Source organism: Erinaceus europaeus, chromosome 5 (assembly GCF_950295315.1).
Source record: "Erinaceus europaeus chromosome 5, mEriEur2.1, whole genome shotgun sequence".
Taxonomy (NCBI): domain Eukaryota; kingdom Metazoa; phylum Chordata; class Mammalia; order Eulipotyphla; family Erinaceidae; genus Erinaceus; species Erinaceus europaeus.
The window spans coordinates 46,639,099-46,661,110 of record NC_080166.1 but is presented as its reverse complement, the minus strand read 5'-3'; the positions used below and the strand labels follow the sequence as shown (position 1 = coordinate 46,661,110).

The 22,012-nt window shown below is 37.3% G+C and overlaps 1 protein-coding gene across 3 annotated transcripts in view; it reads right to left on the bottom strand.

Annotated features, from left to right (window-relative positions):
- Positions 1-22,012, bottom strand: part of ADAMTS6 (ADAM metallopeptidase with thrombospondin type 1 motif 6) — a 313,675-nt gene that overhangs the window by 187,989 nt on the left and 103,674 nt on the right. For all 3 annotated transcript variants that reach the window (XR_009549950.1, XR_009549949.1, XM_060191274.1), the window contains exons 8-9: positions 16,285-16,328; positions 10,143-10,248 (exon numbers count right to left, since the gene is read on the bottom strand). Coding sequence is in view for 1 of the 3 variants with exons in the window: in XM_060191274.1 (XP_060047257.1) it covers positions 10,143-10,248; positions 16,285-16,328 (150 nt within the window). In the remaining 2 variants the exon portion in view is untranslated. The remainder of the gene's footprint in view (positions 1-10,142; positions 10,249-16,284; positions 16,329-22,012) is intronic.

Below are 22,012 nucleotides of genomic sequence, written 5' to 3'. Positions count from 1 at the left end.
AAATCTGCCTGCCTGGATTGCGACAGAGGACTTCCAAAGCCGAGAGAACAGTCTAAAACAAGGCAGCAAGAACTTTCTCTGTCAAAACCTGCCCAAGGTTATACAGATTTCCCCTTCCCCACACCACAATAAATAAATAATATTGCCATAGAACCACCCTCTGGCAGAACAGCAGGAATTAGCCATAACATCAGAAAATCCAATGGTTTAAGCACAAATATTTGGGGAAAAAAAGTCTGAATTTGAATTCATGAAGTTTATTATAAAAGCAGTTCAAGGCTCTAAGCAACACATACAGATACAAATTCATAATCTCACAGGTTGTTTCATCAAAGAGCTAAAAGACACAGAAAGAAAACTCCAAACAGAGATACAGAATATAAAGGACACTTTGGATAGAACTAAGGCTTATATATGCAGCCTATTAAGTAGAATAAAACAGCCTTAGGAGAAAATATCAGGGTTAGAAGATAAAACCACACAATAAAACCACATAACTCGGAATGTTGCTACTCATGACCACAGAATGCGAGTTTGGACCTACAAGGATGTAGAGATTACATAGGCTCCTATGCTGAATATGAGCCCCAGATCAAATCGATGGGGTTCACAGTCAACAATATTTATACACTTTTACCATATTTGGGAGCTACTCCCTTCCCTGCTCCAGCTTTCAAGTCCTTTTTACAGTCATGATATCAGCTCCCCAGACAGTAACCTGGATCCACCTGCAAATCAGCTGTCAAGCTCAGGAAAAAACTAATAAAGTCACAGCCCTTTTATAATATACCTAAAATATACCTACTATCTATTTCCAAAACGGAGACCCCAAATTTTCATCTGCAATATTCCAGTCTTTAGGTTCATGATTAATCAACAACTTATAAGGTTTTATATGTTAACTCTTTTTCAGCCACCAGGTTCCAGATGCTACCATGATGCCAACCTGACATCCCTGGGCAGATGACCCCACCAATGTGTCCTGGAGCTCCAATTCCCCAGAGCCCTTCTCCACTAGGAAAAGAGAGACAGGCTGGGAGTATGGCTAGACCTGTCAACACCCATGTTCAGAGGGGAAGCAATTACAGAAGTCAGACCTTCCACCTTCTGCACCCCATAATGACCCTGGGTCCATACTCCCACAGGGTTAAAAAATAGGAAAGCTATCAGGGGATGGGATGGGATATGGAGTTCTGGTGGTGGGAATTTCACCCCTCTTATCCTATGGTCTTGTCAGTGTTTCCATTTTATAAATAAATTAATAGTTAAAAAAAAAAGAAGATAAAACCACTATATGCTCTAAGTGCACAACTATTCAAGAGGCAAGGTTCATGAAAAATGAAGCAATTCCCAGTGAAATAGCAAGACACCATCAGAAAAACAAATGAGTTACTGGGGTACCTGAGGATGAAGAGGAGAGAGCAGAAAATATTCAATTTTAGCAGAAAATTTTTAAACTTAGACAGCTTTTAAAATATAGACATTCAGGAAACTGAAGAAATACCCAAATTCCTGGATCCAAATCAGCCCACATCATGAGATACCACTGTAAAGTTATTAAAAAGCAAAGACAAGAAAAATGTGGCAGTCTTCTAGGTAAAGGGACATTTCATAATAATGAAGATCTGATAAATCAAAAATGATGTGTATGCACTTAGAACTTGAAAGAGAGGGTTGGGTGGTAGCACAGCGGGTTAAGAGCACATGGTGCAAAGCGCAAGGACCTGCACAAGAGTCCCGGTTGGAACCCCCAGCTCCCTACCTGCAGGGGAGTCACTTCACAAGTGGTGAAGCAGGTGTCTTTCTCTCTTCCTCTCTGCCTTCCCTTCCTCTCTTGATTTCCCTCAGTCCTATCCAACAACAACAGCTATAACAACAATAACAACCACAACAAGGGCAACCAAATGGGAAAAACAGCCTCCAGGAGCAGTGGGTTTGTAGTGCTGGCACCGAGCCCCAGTGATAACCCTGGAGGCAAAAAAAAAAAAAGAAAAAGAAAAAGAAAAAATCCAAACTTGAAATCAGTCAAAAGATATGTCACTCAGTAAATCACCAGCCTTATCAAGAACAAGGCCAGATTCAAACTCATGCACTGCATGAAGGTACAAATGGCACTGAAGGAAGCTCCATGGATGGTGAGCCTGTGCTATGAAGTTTTCCCCTCTCTTATGTCTTCTCTTTCTGACTGAAAATGTTGACCTGAGAGTAGAGACTTCCAGGTCCCAGAGCTGAAAAGAGAGCAAGAGAAAAATGAAAGAAGGGAGAAAAGGAGGAAGGAAGGAAGGAAGGAAGGAAGGAAGGAAGGAAGGAAGGAAGGAAGGAAGGAAACAGGGAAGGGAAGAATGGAAAGAAGGACAGAGGGAGGGAGAGATGAAGACAGGAGGATCAAAATATATGAAGACTGACAGAGAGGAAAGAAAAAATAGAAAGGTCTATACATGCATTTGTAAAGTCTAACTCTCTTCAGTAAGAATCAACAAATTAATGGATCAGCTATAAAAAAACTATAAAATGTAGAAGATCTGAATATTATCAACCCAATTGATCATATTAGCGATGCCATAACATGCCTAACAAAAGTAAAAAAAAAGTGATTTATTTTTAAGAGTGCAAGAAAGCTTCATATATATATATATATATATATATATATATATATATATATATCAAGTTTCAATATAGAAATATTAAAGTGACACTTTATGTAACCTGATTTCAATTCAAGAAGAAATCACAAAAGCCACAAAAGCACAGGGTGATATATTAAGATAAGTTAAAATTAAGATAAGTCGGGCGGTAGTGCAGCAGGTTAAGCGCATGCGGTGCAAAGCGCAAGGACCGGCCTAAGGATCCTGGTTCGAGCCCCTGGCTCCTCACCTGTAGGGTAGTCACTTCACAGGTGGTAAAGCAGGTCAGCAGGTGTCTATCTTTCTCTCCCACTCTGTCTTCCCCTCCTCTCTCCACTTTTCTCTGTCTTATCCAACAATGACGACATCAGCAACAATAAAAACAACAAGGGCAACAAAAAGGAAATAAATAACTATTTTTAAAAGGGGGGGAGAGAAACTGCTTGACAATTGGTAAAGATTCCCCTGCAGGTGGGAATTGAGGGCTTGAACCTCGGTCCTTACACATGCACTCAGTCAGGTGAGTGGCCCCTCATACTTTCTAATTGTAGACTATACTACAAAGCAACAATAAACAAAATAATGTGAGACTGTTAGGGACTGCCAGGGCAAGGGACCACAGGTCACCATCATGGGTTGTCACAAACAAACAATTAAAAAAATAACCAAATAGCTGGCTTATAGATCAACCAAAATACTAATGTATGTGCAAATGTGGAAGGCAATGTCTGCTTCTAAGAAACGCTATGACTCAGAGCATTGTGACCCAGAACAAACTGCAAAGGGTCAGGAAAATTATGAAATGTTGCCTAAACTGTCACTGATCACCTTAATAACCCAGTTTCTTTGCCCAGTAAAAAAGGACTCTTCTTGAGAGCTCACTGTCACTCATCCTTTGGAAGCCTACTCAAGTTTAGACACATTTTTTTTTCTTTATCTCTCTTTCTATTTCCCATCCTTGAGAGTCTACATGTGCCTATGCACATACTTCCTTTGGCTTTTCTACTCTTATAAAAATTCTTGACTTACTTGAGCAGAACATGTCTGAATGATTCTTCCTCTGACCTCCCATCAGAATTTGAAAACAAACAAAATCACCACCCATCCCCTGTTACAATACTAGTATTTAAGAGGAGGAAATGGAGGAGGAGGAGGAGGAGGAGGAGGAAAGAAAGTAGAAAAGGAAGGGGAAATGGAAGGGGAAGGGGAAGAACAGAGGAATAGAACAGAATAGAGGGTTCAAACCCAAATGCAGGTGTGTTTAGTTAGTGATTTTTTTAAAAGAAAGTTAAGAATACTTATTGAGAAAAGGATTGTCTGTTGAATAAATGTTAGGGAAGCTGGAGATTCCTATGCCACAAGAGGAAGAGAAATTTATTCCTATTTTATACCACTCAAAAAATTAATTCAAAATTAATTAAAGATTAAAACCTAACTCTTGAAAATATAAAACTCATTTAAAAAAACATAGGGGAAGGTTCACTTTCACTGGTCTTGGAAATGATTGTTTGTATATGATACCTGAAGCACGAATAAAAAAGCCTTTGTAAATAGGTGATACTATACCAAACTAAAACCCTTTTGTATAACAAAATAAAAGATCAGCAAAAATAAAAAGACAACATGCAGCTGGCAGGGCAGTGAAACACCTGGTTAAGTGCCCAAGTTATCATGCACAAGGGCCCAGGTTCAAGTCCCCACTCCCCATTCTTAAGGGGTGGAAGTTCTCAAGCAGTGAAACAGTGCTGCAGGTGTCTCTCTGTCCCTCTCCTTCTCTCACTCCTCCTCCCCTCTCAGTTTCTCTCTGTCCTATCAAGTAAATAGAGAGAGGAGAAAAAAAAGGAAAAAATGCTTGCCAGGAGTGGTAGATTCATCATGTAGGTGCCAAGCTCCAGAGATAACCCTGGTGGTAAATAAAAATAAATAAACTAATCAATTAAATTAAAAGAAAACATACAAAGTGGAAGAAACTATCTGCCAACCTTACATCTGATAAAGGGGTTAATATCCAAAATAGATAAGGAGTAGATAGGTATATGGAAATACGCTTAACAACACTAATCATCAAGAAAACCAAAATCATAATTATAATGAGATATTGCCTCAAACACGTTAGAACAACTATTACCAAAAGGTCAAGAGGTAGCTAGTGTTTGTGAAGATGTAGAGAAAACCTTGAGCACTGCTAGCAATGCAAATTATCATAGCCACTAGGGAAAACAATACGAAGCTTCTTTAAAAAATTAAAAATAGGAAGTCCGATGGTAGCACAGCGGCTTAAGCACAGGTGGCACAAAGTGAACAACTATTACCAAAGGTCAAGAGGTAGCTAGTGTTAGTGAAGATGTAGAGAAAACCTTGAGCACTGCTAGCAATGCAAATTGACACAGCCACTATGGAAAACAATACGAAGCTTCTTTAAAAAATTAAAAGCAATTACAGAAGCCAGACCTTCTACCTTCTGCAACCCTCAACGACCCTGGGTCCATGCTCCCAGAGGGATAGAGAATGGGAAAGCTATCATGGGAGGGGGTGGGTTATGGGGATTGGGTGGTGGGAATTGTGTGGAGTTGTACCCCTCCTACCTTATGTTTTTGTTCATTAATCCTTTCTTAAATAAAATATTTAAAAAAATAAAAATAAAATAAAATAAATTAAAGTAGGGAGTCCGGCTTAAACGCAGGTGGCACAAAGTGCAAAGACCGGCTTAAGGAATCGGTTCAAGCCTCCAGTTCCCCACCTGCAGGGGAGTCCTTTCACAGGCGGTGAAGCAGGTCTGCAGGTGTCTTTCTCTCCCCCTCTCTATCTTCCCCTCCACTTTCCATTTCTCTGTCCTGTCCAACAACGACGACATCAACAACAACAACTACAACAACAATAAAAAACAAGAGCAACAAAAGGGAAAAATTAATTAAAAAAATTAAAAGTAGACGTAACATATAAATCAACATTTCCACTCTAGGTATATATCCAAAAGACATTAAGTCACTATGTCAAAGAGATAGTCTCTTCCCTATTTATTGTAGAACTTTACAAAGCTAAGACATGGAGACAACCTAAGTGTCCATCAATATATTAATTTCTTTAGAATTTTGTATACACAGACAAGGGGGGTATTCAGCATTAAAAATGTAAATTCTACCATTAACAACAATATGGATAAAACTTGAAAACTTATGCAAATTAAAATAAATTGTATATGGAATGACAAAAACTACATTATCTCACATATGTAGAATTAACAAGAACCAATCTCACAGAAATAAGGAGTAGATTAGTGGTTGCCAGGAACATAGAATATGGAGGGAAACATTCCATGTGTACTAAATTCCAGTTCTAAGACTACAGAGTTGTGGAGGTCTCATGTAAAACATGGTGACTGCAGTTAACAACACTTCTTAGTATACTAGAAAGTTGCTAAGAGTGGAGTCTAAATGCTCTCACTATATACATACAAACAAAAGGGAGTCGGGCGGTAGCACAGTGGGTTAAGCACACATGGCGTGAAGCACAAGGACCAGCTCAAAAAAAGGTAATTAATTACATGATGTGATGGACATGGTTTGTGTGTTTTTTTTCTGTTTTTTTTTTCTTTGACACCTGCAGACCTGCTTCACCACTTGTGAAGCAACTCCCCTGCAGGTGGGGAGCCTGGGACTCAAACCAGGATCCCAGTGCCGGTCCTTGCATTTGTGATGGACATGTTAACTAACCTTATCATGGTAATCATTTCACAATATCTCTATGTAAAAAATCACTATGCTGTACACCTTAAACTTAAATAATATTACATGTCAACTATATCTCAATAAAGCTGGAAAAAAGAAGAGGAGAAACACAAATTACAAATATCAGGAAAAAGTGCTGGAATATTAATCATTCAGAAATCTTAAAAGACCAGGAGATTGTTACAAAAAATGTAAGATAATAAATTTGACAGTGTAGCCAAAATAATTGAATATTCTGAAATATAATTGATTTTAAAAGTCTAAATTATTTAAATAATATATTTTCTATATCAAATTAAGAACAGAATAACCAAATGCCCTTCCACAGAGAAAAACCAGGTAGAGAACGGTAAATTCTAAAAAAAAAAAAACAAAAAAAAACTATTTTAAATGTGAGGGTCGGGCGGTTAGCGCAGCATGTTAAGCACACATGGCCTAAAGCACAAGGACCAGCATAAGAATCCCAGTTCTAGCCCCCAGCTTCCCACCTGCAGGGGAGTCACTTCACAAGCAGTGAAGCAGGTCTGCAGATGTCTATCTTTCTCTCCCTCTCTTTGTCTCCTCCCCCATTTCTCTCTGTCGTACCCAACAACAAAGACATCAATAACAACAACAATAATAATAACTACTACAACAATTTAAAAAAAGAAATCTCTTGTGAATTCCAGAACTGTGAACTGGGTTGCCAAAAACTTCCTCTTCCTCGTGTTGTAAATGACGTCCAATTAAAATTACTTGTCAAGGCAAAACAAAACAAAAAAAGGTAAAATAGTAATTTATGTACACACTTTTCAGAAAATAGAATACTTCCTAACTCAATTTATAAAACTAACTTTTTTGTTACCAAAATTAGATTAGGACATAAAAAGAAAACTATGTACTAATTGATTATTGAATGAATTATGCTGAAATAACAGGACATTCACATGGGTGGAAAAAAGAAATCTAAACTCTTATCTCACACTAAACATAAAAATTAGCTCTAATGGATTATAACTATAAATGTAAAAGCTATAACTATAAAACTTCAAGACAAAAATGCAGAAGAATATGTCCACAGTAATATATCTTTAGTATATAAAGATTTTTTGGGACACCCATACACAAAAGTCATAAAACATTAAAAAAAAAAACATTAGACTTCATCAAAAAAATTAACTCCGCCCTTCACAAGATAACATTAAAATTTAATGTCAAGCAACAGTCTTGGAGGAAATAATTCATATTACACATATAGACTAAGACTCACTAAAAATACATTGAGAATTCTTATAACTCACTAAGAAAAAAAATATCATCATAATGTCATTTTTTTTTAACATTTATTTTCCCGTCTGTTGCCCTTGTTTTTTACTATTCTTGTAGTTATTGTTGTCGTTGTTAGAACAGAAAGAAATGGAGAGAAGAGGGGAAGACAGAGAGGGGGAGAGAAAGATAGACACCTACAGACCTGCTTCACTGCCAACACTTCATCTCCACTATTCCAACCTTTGGGCCCATGATTGTTCAACAATTTGTTTGGCTTTGTATGTTAACTCTCTTTTCAGCCACCAGGTTCCAGATGCCATCAGGATGCCAGCCCGGCTTCCCTGGACTGAAGACCCCACCAATGCGTCCTGGAGCTCTGCTTCCCCAGAGACTCACCCTACTAGGGAAAGAGAGAGGCAGACCGGGAGTAAGGATCAACCAGTCAACGCCCATGTTCAGAGGGGAAGCAATTACAGAAGCCAGACCTCCCACCTTCTGCAACCCACAAGGACCCTGGGTCCATGCTCCCAGAGGGATAGAGAATGGGAAAGCTATTGGGGAGGGGATGGGATATGGAGATTGAGTGGCGGGAATTGTGTGGAGTTGTAACCCCCCATCCTATGATTTTGTTAATATCTCCTTGCTTAAATAAAAAAAAAAAAAAACAACCAATGGGAATGAAAAAAAATGTTTACTATGGTTGTTGCTCTGTTTCAAGAAGGATATAGACCACTACATTTTAATGACATGAGTTGCACCAGAGTTCACTTACCAAGTTCATGCATGTAACAGATTTTCCTTGACCAAATAACAATTTGACATATTGAAAAAGATTGTATGTTAAGTAGATCCTATCCAACAATCTAGGTAAAGAGACACTGAGAACATAACTGGATGTGAAAAGAAAGCTAATTTTAAGTTTGTCAAATAGTATTTCTTGTGACTCAGTCTAAAAGATTTTATAAATTTTTCCATCATTTCTTAACACTATATCAAACAAGAAGTAGCTATGAAATAGTTACTCCAAAACACATAAATCTTACTAGGTATAATCTACTTGTCTGTGCCAATTCTCCTCCTTTATGCCATAAACCATTCATGTTAAGAAGAATTCAGAGGAATTAGCCATAAGGCCAGCAAAAAATCTAGGTAGACTAAGAGTAGCACAGTTAGAATCGAGAGAGAGAGACCTTCATCTTGGCTATTTAAATGCAGTCAAGAATGGAGCTTATAATGTGTACATTGACACTAGTTTGTGACTGTATGAAGGAACAGTGTTCTTAGACATACATTATTCATCCACTGTATGTTACTTGTCCTGAAATTTCACTTTAATTGATTCTAACAGATCCCATTAAATTCAGTCTGCTTGCATGAGATTATGAGTCATTAATAAGCCAGCTCTTTAAGTGAGTTGAAGATAAACTGCCTAATTAAGGTTTTCCCTTTTTGGCCCCTCTGTTTACTACAATGGAAACTAAAACACCGATATTCATTAAGATGTGACACTGATTTCCCCCATGTCCAAATCAAGTCAGGGTTTGAAACTTCCAGGCTCTTTAAATTTATATATAAATTAATGCCAATTTGGTAAAATTTATGCATTATAATTTTCAAAATAATGCAGCAAACTGACCCAGTTTTACTTGCCACTGTGGGGAGGGGGGTGGAAAGTGAACTACAGGTGTATATCAAGAAATCACCTCTGAAGCAAGTATATAAAACATTGATTTTTATGTGTTCTTATTCCCCTTATTCATTGCCTATCAAAATAGCATACAGGTAAAACTTAAATCATATGAATATCATGAGTTGTTTCAAATATGCTGCTTATTCTAATTTAAAATGTTAGACTATCCCTTTAAAGTATGCAAACTTCGTTCCCACATGGACAGGTTTTCATGTTTACTACTGCATATTGTTCAGAATGGGAATGGGAGAAAGTACAAATTCTTCCACACCTGCATTTAAAACAAACTATTCAACAGTTCAGATCTTCCTCAAAAATGTGAGATTGATGTTTCCCTACTCTTGTAAATCAGGTTCATTTGCTGACATTTTTTTTTCTGTGACATTCAAATACATCTGAAAATTCAAGCTGTACAGCATAAACTTTGTACCTGGAAAAAGTATGCTCACAGTTATGTGAAGAATAAAAACTCAAAGTAGATTTTATTGTACTGGTGTGAATGATGATCTAAAAATATGCATTGTAACTTATGGAAAAGAAAGATCATTTGAACTGAGCGTTGAGTAGATCATGGTAAGACTAAATTATTTCAGATGTATATAACAAAATCTAAATGTGGTGCATCCACCACTCTGATGATACTAGTCATTGAATCAGGAAGATTTAACAAGTTTTAAGTTCTTAAGATGATTTACCCAAATGATAACATACCCAAAATGATAACATTCTCTACTGAATTCAGACCAAAAGGTAGTAAAATATGATTGAGCGCAGGCATCCCACACAGTAGTTCTGAGTTGTTCAAAAGAATGGGGTTCTAAAATTTATTTTGATTTTCTTAAACTCACTCACTTGTGACCAATCTCATGTGCAATGGTAAAAGCTGAACCCAGGCCAATGTCTTCATTAATGCTGCAGCTCCTCTCAGGCTCACACATTCCAGCCACCGAGGCCAAGCCTGAATAAACAGAAGGAGACACAAAGGGTCAAGCCAAGGTGTTTCAGTTTTTAAAAGCCCATACTTATAAAAGCCTGGATTCTTTTTAATAACCTCCATGCACAGAAGGAGCAGTTGGCAAAAGGTTAACTTTCTAGTCATTTGCAAAATCACTGGGGGGAGTTTCACTTTGCCGACTAGACATTAATATTTTTTGAACTGCAGTCAGTGCTGGAAAATGTCTAGACTAGGGGTTAGATTTATAAATTTTACTTCTGGTAACTTGGGACCACCTAGTAACTTGAGCCAGAAGAGGGAATTCAAGAAAGCATTTCTATTTTAACATTCTTCAGGCTGTAGAAAGCAAAATAGATCCACATTATTTTTCTACAGAGATCTGTTTAAGTTTAGTGGGTTCATAAAAATATACAAGCAACTTTTTAGTTATCAAGAAAAAGGAATTCCATATGATTTTTAAATGATATTTAATAAAAACACAAAGGAATGATTCAAAAGAGGGGGAAAAAAGGAGATCTACCAAAGATGAGAGATTTTTATTTTTTTAATTTTCTGAAATTGTACTGATAGTGATGCAACAAACTTCTTTAGGAAGGAAAGTCATTCAGTGGACCTCCGCTCTCTCCCAATACATTCGAGTTACAAATAAAGTCAAAACCACGATGTTAATTCATTGACTCTAGTGAAATATTTTTGTGATTCAATGTATTCTCCCCTTGAGGATTTGGTATGTGAAAAAAAAGTCTCTAAATTAAATTTGTTTTCACATGAGTATCATGTTCTGTGACTAGGCACATAACTTTAAAACAGTGCTTAGAAAAAATCATTTTTGTGAGAAAGACAAAATGCCGTATCTTATAGTGAAACAGATGTCAGAACACACTTTACACTGGGAAGAAAGTTATTTAAAAGGCATTGTGAAAAAAAGTATTTTAAATCTAAATTTAAATATTTAAATATAAGCATCCAAATATCAGTAATCACCTCCTAACTAAAAATGATTCCAATTCAATGAATATTGAGTATAATAAACAATATTCTATACTAAGTACAATTTTTTTCTGGTTGTACTTATTAAAAACACTAAAAACCATTCAGTTAATATGTTTTTCTAGGGAGTCGGGCTGTAGCGCAGCGGGTTAAGCGCAGGTGGCGCAAAGCACAAGGACCGGCATAAGGATCCCAGTTCGAACCCCGGCTCCCCACCTGCAGGGGAGTCGCTTCACAAGCGGTGAAGCAGGTCTGCAGGTGTCTAGCTTTCTCTCCTCCTCTCTGTCTTCCCCTCCTCTCTCCATTTCTCTCTGTCCTATCCAACAACGACAACAACAATAATAACTACAACAATAAAACACAAGGGCAACAAAAGGGAATAAATAAATAAAATAAATATTTAAAATATATATATATATATGTGTTTTTCTAGTTCTCATTTATTTAGATGACATATAATGACAGGTTCCCAGACATCAGTGAGTTTTAGAAAACCATAGTGATTTTACAATTGAATTATTATCTCTTTTGATTGCTGTATTACTTAACACACTGAGTCATTTTAATAAGTACTTGATTTAGTCTTTGTTCACTAGGGAAATAAAGATTAAAATGGCAGTTGTCACGTGAGTATAATTTCTTATCTCCCTGTAATAAGTGCCTGTATACTACTTTCATTGATGGAGTGGGGGACACAATGAACATTATTACTAGCAAAAGCTCTAGAAACTGTGTTTTCCTTTATCTTCTATCATTAACTATCAACATAATAACCATATCGGAACAGAGTTGTGGTTAATGCTGGATTTGCTAGCACATGGTTGCTTTTCTTACTGTTTCATGTTGGAGGGGCATGCGCTAGGGAAGAGGTTGATTTTTGCCTCATGGAGTTACTACAAATTCTAGCAATATTATGCTGTCTATCCATTCACTAATAAGTGCTGGAGCAATAAAAGAAGTACAAAGAAGGACTCAGTGAACAAGATGGCTTAGTGCTTTTATTATTTAATTGAGGAAATGTTGTTTTACAAGACTGTTGAACTTAATTTTCTTAATGAAAAGTATTTAGACTTTACTTTGAAACTCTATAGAAAGAAAGAATACCAAAGAATTTGAAGTACATTAGCTGACAGTAAGATATTAGATTTAACATATGACATGGAATAAAAGAAGTTACTCTAAATACCATTACCGTTTTGAGATTTATACAACCTGATATAAAATACTAGAATATACTGATAAATAAATATTTCTTATGTTTCTCAAACTATTACCACATGGGTTAGTCTTAGCTTGCTTATTATTCTTTGGTATACAGTGAGTGTGTGCCTCTATGTTCTCTAACTAAAGTTCTTTCTCATGAGACTGCTTTTCTATTTATATGTGGGCCCAGGAATCAAATCAGAGGCATCACAAATCAAAGCTCTCTCTCTCTCTACTGACTCACTCACCTACCCAATGTCAGTACAGTCTTTAATTTTAATTTCCCTGATAGAAAGCAAGAAGCAGAGAGAGAAAGCACGCAAAGCACTGTCCCACGTTCATTGTCTATGACGTTCTCTCCGCTGCTATCATAATGTGTTGGGATTCAATTTAAAGTCTCACTCATGCATATCAAGCACTCTTATCACTGAACCACCTACCCATGCCAGTGTCTGCATGTTTAATTGTGGTGTTTTAATGACACTCCAGTGTGTTTGTAAGCACAGATTTACCTGCACATCTTAGAAAGTCATTAGCTGCAAGGGCTGGAAGGTAGCTCACCCAGCAGAGGACACACATGACTATGTGCAGAGACCTTGTTTGAGTCCCTGGGCAACATATGGGAGCACCATGCAAAAGGGAACCTTCACCAACAGTGGAACACTTCCATGATCTATCTCTTGATCTCTCTATCTCTGTGTGTGTGTGTCTGTCTGTCTCTCTCTCTCTCTCCTCTCTCCCTCTTCCTCTCCCTCGTTCCCCTCCTCTTTCTCCTCTCCCTCCTCCTCCTTTCCCTCTCTCTTTCTCTTTTTACCCTCTATCTGGAAACAAAAAGCTTTCAAGAGGAGTTAAGCTCCAGAAGTCCTTGCAGAGGAGAGAAAGTTAGGCACAGAATTAAAAGAACAATTTAGCATTTACTACTTTTTCTTTCTATTTTATTTGATTTGATAGGACAGAGATAAGTTGAGGGGGGAAGAGGAAACAGAGAGACACCTGCAGACCTGCTTCACCACTCATGAAGCTTCGCGCCTACAGATGCAGTGCAGGGGCTTCAATCCAGGTCCCTGAGAACGGTAATGTGTGTGCTTACCCAGGTGTACCACCGCCAGGCTCCCCAAAAGAACAGTTTAAGAAAGAACCCATTAGAAAATAATTGTAGCTTGTTAAAAAGATAAAGGAAAATCTGAACTAAAATGAAAGATAAGTTTCCATGCAAATGTACTTTCACGAACCCCCTCGCTCGCTCATCTCACAAACCCACTAAGCCCCTTTTCTGCCTCATTTTATATATTCCTATAACACTGAAACTGTTAAAGTTCTTATATGTAATTGTGTTAGTAGGACAGTTGATTGCTATTTGAGTCATTTAAATTTCCTCATCTTGATGGTCACAGTTTGCATCCTTAAATCTACTTAACTATAATCTTATTCACAAGTACGAAGAGACTATAAGAATCAACACAAACCCAACATCAAAGTGACAAGAATGGGAACTCAAAAAGAGAAAACCACATCCCTCTGCATTTATAACATATCTTCTATATATGAAGGTCAGCATCTACATATATAGATATAGATAGAAAGATAGATAGATGCAGTTCATTAAGTTCTACTATAAAAGATGGCATAAGTTACTATGGTCTATAATTTTAAATATAATTTATTTTAAATTAGAAAATGCATTGAGGGGGCCAAGTAGTGATACACCTAGCAGAGCATACATGTGACCAGGAGCAAGTACCTGAGTTCAAGCCCCCAGTCCCTACATGGAAAACGAAGTTTCATGAGAGGTAAAGTATTGCTTCAGGTATCTGTACTTCTAGCTCCCTCTCTATCTTCTACCTCCCCTTTGATTTCCCTGCTTCTATCAAATAAATAAATAAAATTTTTAGAAAATGGTAATGTGTTGACATGTACCCTGTTGCCTGCGGCGGCAGTGGAATGCGAAGGAGAGAGAATCCAAGCGCAGAGGGAACACAAATCTTTATTGTTGGGTCAGACGGGTAGTTCAGGCCACATGGAGCCAGCCAAAAAAAATGGCTGGCTGTCCCCTGCTACCTTACCACCACCGGACCAGAGAGAGCAAGTGAGGGGAGAGGGAGTAGGCAGGCTTTTTAGGTCAACACTCTGGAGTGACTTGTCAGGACAGGATTGGTTAGGGAAAGCCCTGAAAGTACCATAATACTCTGTGTAGGGTGGCAGAGCCTTGGGGGAGACATCTGCACAGCAGTACCCAATTATTGATGTCTTATGTCTGAAAACGATTGAACTATCAAAATTGGGACACAGTATTTAAAAAAAAAAGGGTAGATACATCAAATATCCTTAGGTAAAAGAAAAGGCAAAAATATCAAGGTAAAGATACTACTAAAATTCTAGTGAACAATGTATCGATCTAATATTCTACATTCAGTGAGACAGAATAAAATATATATAGATATAGGTGTATGTGTGTGTGTTTCCTTTAAATATAAATATTAGAAAAAAAATACAAGTTCTAGACTGCGGTTTTTTGAGGGTCAGTGCCTATAATATCTAAAATTGATTAAATACCGTAATTTTTTATAACATCTGAACAGCAATAGAGGGAATATGTTAAGCAGTGTGATTTCTACATTAATACTAATTTATTTTATAGTCATCTTTACTAAATGTCATTACATTTCTTCCCTAAAATGTTTTAAAAGTACCTCTATAGCATAGTAGATAGTACTACTGCTTCAAAGATAAGGAAACTAAGGAACAAAGTGTAAATGGTCAATGCTAAATTATTAATAGTTCAGTTAGGGGTCCCTTCCATTGGATTGTGTTGTTTTTTTCTAACTTAAAGCACTAACAAGAAAGTATTTTTTCCTATGGGTTCTCTCTTCCAGTAAAGCTCTTTCTCAATCATGTTTAAGTAGTGAACCTCTCTAGAGTAGTAATCATCATTGACTAACAGGCATTTCTCCTTAGTAATAAATCCTGAGGAAAACAGGTGAAAGAAACCTGGGAAGACAATTAAAATCATACAGAAAAAATTTAATCTCTGAAGAAAAGTTTCATATTAACTCCCCAGAAAACCAAGGCCACCTTCTTCTATTTCAGAGACAACTGAGAGACACTAAAAATATTATCAGAAGGAAAAAAATCCTGTTTCTTAAAATAAATCCGGTTACCCAATAAATTAGCTTACCTGAAAACTACCACTTTCTCCATTTGCTAATAATTTTTTATCAATATGACACTATGTTCTTCAACAAATGTGATTTTCTTTTAGATTCTAGAATATGCTTTTCAAATATATATACAGTATCTCAAAAGCAGAAGAAAAATATAATTCTGTCTATATCTCTCTATATTTTACAAAACTGCTTTTATATTTTACTGCACACTAAAAATTTCTAATAACATCCTAATCTATAAGGATATATGCTACCCAAAATTCTACCAGGAGTATTATTCTTAATGTCTCTACTGAAAGCACCCTCAAAGTTTCCTTTTCCTTCCCTTATAAAAGCCCCAAATTTGAAAATGTTGGACACCGTCATTTATTTTACATTTTTTATAGTTTTAATAAAACACAATATAGAAATAAATCACATAGATTTATGGTACTTTAGACTGATCCTTAATGTTTATTGACTCTGAATTGTCTTCTAGGTTGTTTTGATCATCATTTAGTTGGTCAGAAAGGAAACCAATAAAATCAATACAGTGGCATATGCACATAGGCCAAATTCAGTAATTTATAGAGTAATCTCAGATGTTCTGGAAAGGAAAATGAATAAAGTATAAAGAAAGAAAGTCTATTAAACCAAAAATAATATATGAATGATAATCCCTTTATTTAAAAAGATAACTTACCTAGTGTCCCACAGGGCTTATTTTTGTAAGTGCAGATATCATATCTATAAAAAGAAAAAAAAATTTGATCAAGTTTGTAAAATACTTTCATATATTCATCACACTTTTTTTTCTTGGAGCTCTGGTTGTCAGGCCACAATCAGTACAATTATGAGCAGCCAGCTGGAGTGTCGGCATTTTCAGCACTCTGGGGGCACTACACTCCCAGCCTCTGGCTGGAAGCCAATGGGACACCTGCCAGTATGAAAGAAAGGATAAAGTGGATTTTTGCAATTTTGAGTTCTATAAAACCACCTAGAATAGCTTGTCTGCAGAGTGCTACTGCTTCTGCAAAAGCAAATGGACGACTGTTTATTCCCAAAATCTTTGGAACCTGCTGGCATATTTCTTTGTTATTAAAGTCACATATGATATTTTATACTCTGAGTTAGAACTACTACTGGGAGCTCCTGTGATTGTAATATAGTCCTTATACTAAAAAAAAAAAAAAAAAAAAACTACTGCATAACTGCAATGGGGATAAAATTGCTATTACATACTTTTTCTAACCATCTAGCAGAAAGTATCATTAAAATACAAATTTTAATAAATAAAGATTTATTTGTTAAAGAGGGAATGAGGAAAAGGAAGCAAAGAGGGAAAAGTAGAGTACTGCTCACTCTTGGCATAACTTGTTCTGCAACTCTAGGGTACTCAGACATGCAAGTCAGTATTCTAACAGGTTGAGCTATCTTCCCAACCCAAAATAAAAACATGCTTAAGCGATCTTACATGTTACTAAACAAACAGTTGAATAGAAAGTCTTACTGGAGGTGAACTGGGTTGAGCGCACATGTTACCATGCACAAGGACGCAGGTTCAAGTTCCCAATCCCCACTTGGAAGGGGGGGAGCTTGAGTAATGAAGCAGTGCTGCAGGTGTTTCTCTTTCTCTCTCTCCCCTTTTCTATCTCACCTTCTCTGTCCTATCAAATCAAATAATTATTTAAAAAACAAAGTCTATCATTGATAACACAATACCTAATGCTATACTGAAATATAACAGTAAAAAAGGTGGAGATAGGGGGTCGGGCGGTGGCGCAGTGGGTTAAGCGCATGTGGTGCAAAGCGCAGGGACCGGCGTAAGGATCCCCGTTCGAGCCCCTGGCTCCCCACCTGCAGGGGAGTCGCTTCACAAGGGGTGAAGCAGGTCTGCAGGTGTCTATCTTTCTCTCCCCCTCTCTGTCTTCCTCTCCTCTCTCCATTTCTCTCTGTCCTATCCAACAACGAACAACATCAACAATGGCAATAATAATAACCACAACGAGGCTACAACAACAAGGGCAACAAAAAGGGAAAAAAAATGGCCTCTAGGAGGGGTGGATTCATGGTGCAGGCACCGAGCCCAGCAATAACCCTGGAGGGAAAAAAAAAAAAAAAAAGCTGGAGATCATACTAATACTATTTAGAAATATACAGTATTACATTTAGAATGCTGAATCAATACTGATGATGAACATTTAAGCACTTTTATAATTGTGTACCTGTAGATTGTAGACTAATCTTTAAAACCAAAAGGGGTCTCTAAATGGAGCAAAAAAACAAGTTTGAAAAGAAAACTTTAAAAATTTTTTAAATTATCTTATTTATTTATCAAATAAAGACAGATATTTTTTGTCTTGCCAGGGCTTCACTATTCTAAGCTGACTTTTCTTTTTTTTAATCTTTATAATTTTAATTTATTTATTATTGGATAGAGACAGAGAGAAATGAGAAGGGGAAGACAGAGAAGGAGAGAAACCTGCAATAATGCTTCACTATTTGCAAAACTTTCCCCCTGCAAGTGAGGACTGGGGGCTGGAACCTGGGTCCTTGAGCACTATAACATGTACACTCAACCAGGTGCGCCACCACACCAGCCCTAACATTTTTTTTACGTATTTTACATGCTAAAAATATAAAGCTTTTCAAGTAAAAAATATGTAATTTTATTAAATACAGGAAATTCAAGTTGGAAATTTCTCTTTCAGTGTATATAGAAAATGGTTATTCATTTTCAGCCACCAGGTTCCAGATGCTACCGTGATGTCAACTTCCCTGGCCAACGACCCCACCATGTGTCTTAGAGCCCTGCTTCCCCAGAGCCCCGCCCCACTAGAGAAAGAGAGGCAGGCTGGGAGTATAGATCAACCTGCCAATGCCCATGTTCAGCAGGGAAGCAACTATAGAAGCCAGACCCCCTACCTTCTGCATCCCATAATGACCCTGGGTCCATACTCCCAGAGGGATAAAGGAAAGCTATCAAAGGAGGAGATGGGATACAGAGTTCTGGTGATGGGAATTATGTGGGGTTGTACCCCTCTTATCCTATGGTTTTGTCAGTGTTTCCTTTTTATTAAAAAAAATTTAAAAATAAATGAATATCTGAGGATGAAAAAGAATAAAGTTATAGCAACTTTTGAGGGGGAAAGAAAATGGTTATTCAATGTTATGAAGAGAAAGAAATTAATTACATGTTCTTCATATCAAGATACATTTTAAAGAAGCAATAAAATTATCCACGCCACTATATTTAAACCCTAGAGACTTCCTTTCCCTACTTTTAAATTTCAACCACACCATTCTATTGCCTTTATACTGGAGGAAAGGTGTATCTTTTCCCCTTCTGATCATTCACATACTCATCCCTGGTAAATAACAGGATTACACTGTCTGCTCTATTCTTGAAAATATATATATAAAGGATATTGAGATACTGGTACCAATGCATCAGAAAGTAAATTTGGGATGCAACAATTTATCTTGTGGTCATACTGCATAAGGTCCATGATATTACATGAATAAAATTCATACAATCATTTCCAGAAAAAATATAAACAAATGGTCTCTCTCTGGCCTCAGTTTCGCCTGTCACTCTAGATCTTTTAAGTTGGGATTCCTAACTCCTGAGGAAAAAAAATAGTTGGGGCCTGTAGGAGCCCCAGCTGCTGGTCCATTTATCCAAGCCTTTTGTGGAAGAATGGGGCAGGCCCTGGAGAAGCCAAGTAGAAGTTGGGACCCTCCAGATTTCTTGGTGCCAGAGCCCTCCCCCTGCTCTCTGCAGACCTGCAAACCATCCTCCCCTCTTCTTCCAGATGTGTTTCTTCACCCTTGTGTTCCCAGCTGATTTGCTTCAGACTTTTCCTTTATTTTCTTTTAAATAAAATGCACTGAGTTCCAAAAAAATCTTTAAGAAAACAAAGAGATTTATATAGGCACTGCAAAAATAAATGTTTAAGCATTTATATCAAATCTGTCTCCAAATCTTCCACTTTTGTATGTGCCCCTTTTAAAAAGTGATTTGCCTGAGAATGCACCAGAAACCTCCTAGTTCTCCTTTTCTATTTCACCTTTTACCCCAATCTATTTCTATGAATAAATAAATAAGAAAGAGTACTTATGCATCTCAAGGCTTGTTGTGATGAATTGCAAAAGTCTACAGAATGTAAAGCAAAGGAAAATTTGGAGGATGTGTTGATTCTAGGTGAAAATCCTTCTTGAAAAATTGAAAATGGTCCTACATGTTTCAGTCCTCATGACTGAGTCTTTTTGCCAGTATGTTTGCTTATAAACAAAACATACATCTATCTTGCAATTAGAATTCAAAAGTGAGATGACTGTCAAGGAGTCTATTAACATGGTCATTTGATTAGGAAAAAAGTCAAATGTGTTAGTGACAATAACTCTTTTATGTTTATTTATTTCCTCTATTTTACTAGTGACTTAATGATTTACAAGATTATATGATTACAGATGTATAGTTCCACACTGCACTCATCACCAAAATTCTGTGACAACACACATACACACAACCTGCCCTCACAATCATTCTCACAAAGTTTCTGAGGCAGTCTGGTCTTTTTTTTTTTTTTGTAAATTCATCTGTTTCACTTGCTTATACTCCACATATGAGCAAAACCATCTGCTAGTTGGACAGAAAATAACTCATATGACTGAGCAGTCTGGCAATGAAGACTGATTTAGTCAATTACATTATCTGGTGAACATTTTCATGATTGATTGGGCTAACTATGCACTTCCAAGTCTTAAGAAAATTTATTTAAGGCATACACAGCATGTTAACTGAATCCTCTGTAGCTACTTATACATACTGTAAAAAGTCTTTTAGGTATCAACATTAAACTCTACAAAGTGTTTTGTTTTGTTTTGTTTTGTTTTTATTTGCATGATAGAGTTTACCTTTGGGACCCACCTACAAAACTACATCAAGAATTTGGACACAACTGTTTAACCAGATTAATTGTGGTCAGGATTAAGGAACTAGTTCTCTAGAACAATTGAATGAATCAACTTCTGAGCTGTAGGATTTCTTGATAATTTCCAAAGGGGGGCTAGCGAGAAGCAAAAACCTGTCAACACAAAATATGCCTTTGGCTAATGACTGCTTCATGTGAGAGCCTCTGATGTCTTCAAGAGGATGCCTTTGTACCAAATAGATGTACATATATTAAAGATGAACTCTCTCTGTAATGGTGAATTCTCCACTATACAGATAACCTAGCTCCCTTATTTCTAGTCAACAGAGAAGGCAAAACTTAAATCTGCATGCCATGTTTTTACCAATGTCCATTCTGGGGTAATCTATCTGGTCCTCCCTTTCCAATAAAGTAAGCTTACTTTAGACTAAGGCCATTTTATTTGCATTTTCTTCAGCTTTCCCTAATCCTCTGGCATACCAATAGACCTTTTTAAAAAAAAAATTATTAATGAGAAAGGAAGAGAGAGAAAAAACCAGAAATCACTCTGACACATGTGCTGCTGGCAATCGAACTCAGGACCTCATGCTTGAGAGTCCAAAGCCCTATCACTGTGCCACCTCCTGGACCACCCAATAGACTTTTCTATACACTCTGGGGGGAGGGAGAATCGTGCCATTTTCTTGTGGGTTTTGCATTCTGTATCTTTCTTTATATTAAATTCATGGAGCCAAGAAGCTAAAGAAAAGCTTTTGAAAGAGTATATGAGCTCATCCATTTTCATGCCTTTATCCTGAATGCATAGGGTAGAGGCAAGTCAGAGAGGCTGCTTAAATATTGTTCTACTTGTCTGCTGTAGATATCTTCAGCTCTTTAACCTCTTAATCACTTTTGGCTAGGCATGACTACCAGAAACAGCTAACCAAAACACATGATTAAATTCCATTTTAAGGTATGCTAAATGTACAGAAATTATAAAGAAGTACTTTACAGGGGGTCGGGCAGTGGCACAGCGGATTAAGCACACATGGCGCAAAGCGCAAGAACCAGCATAAGGATCCTGGTTCGAGCCCCCAGCTCCCCACCTGCAGGGGAGTCGCTTCACAGGTGGTGAAGCCGGTCTGCAGGTGTCTATCTTTCTCTCCCCCTCTCTGTCTTCCCCTCCTCTCTCCATTTCTCTCTGTCCTGTCCAACAACGAATGACATCAACAATAACAATAATAACCACAACTAGGCTACAACAACAAGGGCAACAAAGGGGGGGGGATGGCCTCCAGGAGCAGTGGATTCATAGTGCAGGCACTGAGCCTCAGCAATAACCCTAGAGGCAAAAAAAAAAAAAAAGTACTTTACAAAGATAAAATGCTGGACCAGGTGGTGGTACACACAATTAAGTGCACACAGTATGAAGCTCAAGGACCTGCAGAAAGACGCCAGTTTGAGGCCCAGCTCACCACCTGTAGGGAGAAAGCTCCATGAGTGGTGAAGCAGGTC